The sequence below is a fragment of the Arachis ipaensis genome, chromosome B03 (assembly GCF_000816755.2).
Source record: "Arachis ipaensis cultivar K30076 chromosome B03, Araip1.1, whole genome shotgun sequence".
In the NCBI taxonomy this organism is placed as follows: domain Eukaryota; kingdom Viridiplantae; phylum Streptophyta; class Magnoliopsida; order Fabales; family Fabaceae; genus Arachis; species Arachis ipaensis.
The window spans coordinates 98,621,399-98,624,613 of record NC_029787.2 but is presented as its reverse complement, the minus strand read 5'-3'; the positions used below and the strand labels follow the sequence as shown (position 1 = coordinate 98,624,613).

Here is a 3,215-nt window from a genome sequence, read left to right as displayed (position 1 = left end):
TTACAGTTGTAATTTGCATTAGTCATGATTTCATCTTTGTTAATGGCATGCTAATTTGGCACGTTAATTTGTCATGATGCATAAAACAAAATATTGTTTTATATTAGCGCTCAATCTTCAATAAAATGATGTCGTTTTACACAAATAAAGGTTAAAATGCATCTATTTTATAATCTTTACTAATGATGAGAAAGAGATGCATTTTAACTTTATTCTAGTGAAATGACATTGTTTTATTAAAATTTGGATACTAATATACGACCGTAATATTTTGTTTTATCTAACATAGTAAATTAACATATCAAATCTGCATACTGTTAATGAAGATATACTTAGAGACTATTGCGAGTTACAATTGTAAATTGAGGAGTCTAATTTAAATTATTAATTAAAATTTTAAAATATCGATTTAAGTCTAAACTCAAATTTTAAGATCAAATTAAATATTACCTTAAATCTATTATTTCAAAATTAAAGTATTGCAAACAATAATACATGATCGGTTATGTGCATGTTTTTCTCAAAAGAAACTACTAAAGCTTTAATTTATTACCCTACCCAATGCATCATGCATGGGACAATCAGTGACGAGTGACCACGACCATGTCTTCCCAGACCACAATCACATCCCTGTATAATTTAATTTGACCGCTTCCTATAAGACATAGCTCTATGCTGTGCTCATCAAACCACTTTGCTTTGCTGCAACCGCAATTCACAGTATTCCTATATATTCCCTAGCAGATTAATTATCAATTAAGCATTAGTGTTTTTTAATTTATGAATGAAGTTCCCATCCCCCTTTCAATTGACATTGTAACTATCCCCTGTCGGCAACTAGGTGAAATAGAAAAGTCAATTTATGGTAAACACATTCCACCCAACACCTTTTTATTTAATTTCTATATATTTTATATTTTCTCTACTGAACACAGCTGATGTAAATATAGTAACAAATTAATCTCATGGGGTATTTCTTTTTTCAAATTACATGGGTCTTAGGGTGGAGTTGACTTGCAATCGTTGCCGTCGGCTCTGAAACTCTGGAATGAGCGGTCCCACTGGCGTAAAAGAGAGATATTCCATTTCGTTTTCCGACCCACCACTCAACACTCCCCCTCCGTCCTCTCTGCAATGATAATCCATATCATATCTCACTCCAACCGCGTCATGCAACCCTATATCATTCCTCTCTCGCATTTCATCTCCTCCACCTTCGCTCATTTCTCTCTCTCTCTCTTCTCTCTTCCCAGCTGCTACATTACCTAGTACCTATACGGTATACTCCAGCACCAATTAGTACTATTCTACTGTTACCTTTTTTCTTATACATAATCATTTTCTGTTACGACTTAATTATTCCACGAATCTTTGTATTTCCTCTTATATTATATAGGTCCCCCACCCCCTGCTATTACTAAAGCAAAACCCATTGTCATTTTCTTAATTAATTAATTATATTTCTTCTTTCTCCACCCTTTCTCCATCTTCTTTAATTTATCAACCTCTTTAGTCTCTACGCGTTCATGTCTCTGTCTCATAGATTCTGAATGAAACGCGTTCTACCCTCTCAGTTTTTTTCATCTCTGATCTCTTCCAACGCTTAAATCAACAACAACCACCAAAACCTGGTCCTACACTCCGACCCATCATCACTCCAAGCTTCCTTAGCCTCTCCAAATCGTCCTTCATGCTTGTTCAACCACCCGGTGCACGTTAGCAACGCACGCACCATTGCATTACCTTCCAAACTCACTTACATTCTTTTACTTTTTCCAAGAAAGAAAAACACAAGTTGGAGGAAAATATAAATAATTAAATAAATACAAGGTGAACAAGAAAAGGAAGTTATATATATATAGAGAGAGAAAGGCCAACTATATATTCTTCTGTTTTGGACCTTTTGCTTTGATTTGATACATATAATGAACGGTCATCCGAAGCACCAGCGCAGGTGGGCATCCGACACCGTTCCCGCCAGAGCAACCGTCAGTGCGGGAACTTCGCCGGGAACAGAGTCAACCTCCGCCGGCGGAGAAGAGTTTGTGGAGGTCACTCTCGATCTTCAAGACGATGACACTATCGTCCTTCGGAGCGTTGAACCAGCCACTGTCATTAACGTTGTTGTTGACAGTGGTACCACTGGTGGCAGTGGACACGAAACTCCGGCGTCTGTTTCTAGGTCGCCGACGATCCGGCGGACCTCGTCAAGAGGCTTGCGGCAGTTCTCGCAGGAGCTGAAGGCGGAGGCGGTTGCAAAGGCAAAGCAGTTCTCGCATGAGCTTAAGGCAGAGCTGCGACGGTTCTCGTGGAGCCGTTCGTCTTCGTCAGCTCAAAATGTTGGCGGAAGCAATGCCGGCGGCGGATTTGAGACGGCGCTGGCAGCTCGCGCTCTAAGAAAGCAGCGCGCTCAGCTAGATCGCACTCGTTCCGGTGCTCACAAAGCACTGCGCGGTCTGCGATTTATTAGCAGTAAATCAAATAATGGCGTTGATGCGTGGAACGAGGTGCAGAGCAACTTCAATAGGCTCGCCAAGGACGGTTATCTCCATCGCTCCGATTTTGCTCAGTGCATAGGTTCGTATCTTTTTCAAAATTCTGTTCAGGTTATTGCAAATTTGTAATGTTCCTTTTAACAGTTTGATTCGTTATCCTCAAGTGTTTTCCCTCAACGTTTATTGCATTAAGTTTTATTTATTTATTTATTTATTTACAGTTGCAACTTGCAATTATTTAGATCTCACATCCTCTGTCATTTGAATTTTGATATTGTGCGCTTAAGGTTGTTATGCTTTTCTATGCAGGAATGAGAGATTCCAAGGAATTCGCTCTGGAATTATTTGATGCTCTAAGCCGGAAGCGAAGGTTGACGGTTGAGAAGATAAGCAGGGATGAACTTTTTGAATATTGGACGCAAATTACCGATCAAAGCTTTGATTCGCGACTTCAGATCTTCTTCGACATGTAATCATTGAGTTATTATTGCAGTCCAACTTAATTAATAGTGATTACTAATATTAATATTTCAATGCTTTTCAATTACTTTCCTTTCTTTAAGGAAAAGTTTGCAAGTCCTAATTAATTTATGTCATAATAAACACATTGTTAAATATTAGCATGTCACCATATATTTGCATTGACACTTAAATATTCGTAAAAAATCTTTGATGCTTTCTTAGCTTGTAATTCAATTACGTTTTTAGATCATCAATTGA

At 38.1% G+C, this 3,215-nt stretch overlaps 1 protein-coding gene across 2 annotated transcripts in view; it reads left to right on the top strand.

Annotated features, from left to right (window-relative positions):
• Positions 1,197 to 3,215, top strand: part of LOC107630745 (respiratory burst oxidase homolog protein A) — an 8,496-nt gene continuing 6,477 nt past the window's right edge. Inside the window, exons 1-2 of one of the 2 annotated variants that reach the window (XM_021119130.1) lie at positions 1,197 to 2,577; positions 2,805 to 2,964. In XM_021119130.1, coding sequence (XP_020974789.1) covers positions 1,926 to 2,577; positions 2,805 to 2,964 — 812 coding nt within the window. In that variant the 5' untranslated portion in view covers positions 1,197 to 1,925. The remainder of the gene's footprint in view (positions 2,578 to 2,804; positions 2,965 to 3,215) is intronic. The other variant, XM_021119129.1, reaches the window with a different exon arrangement.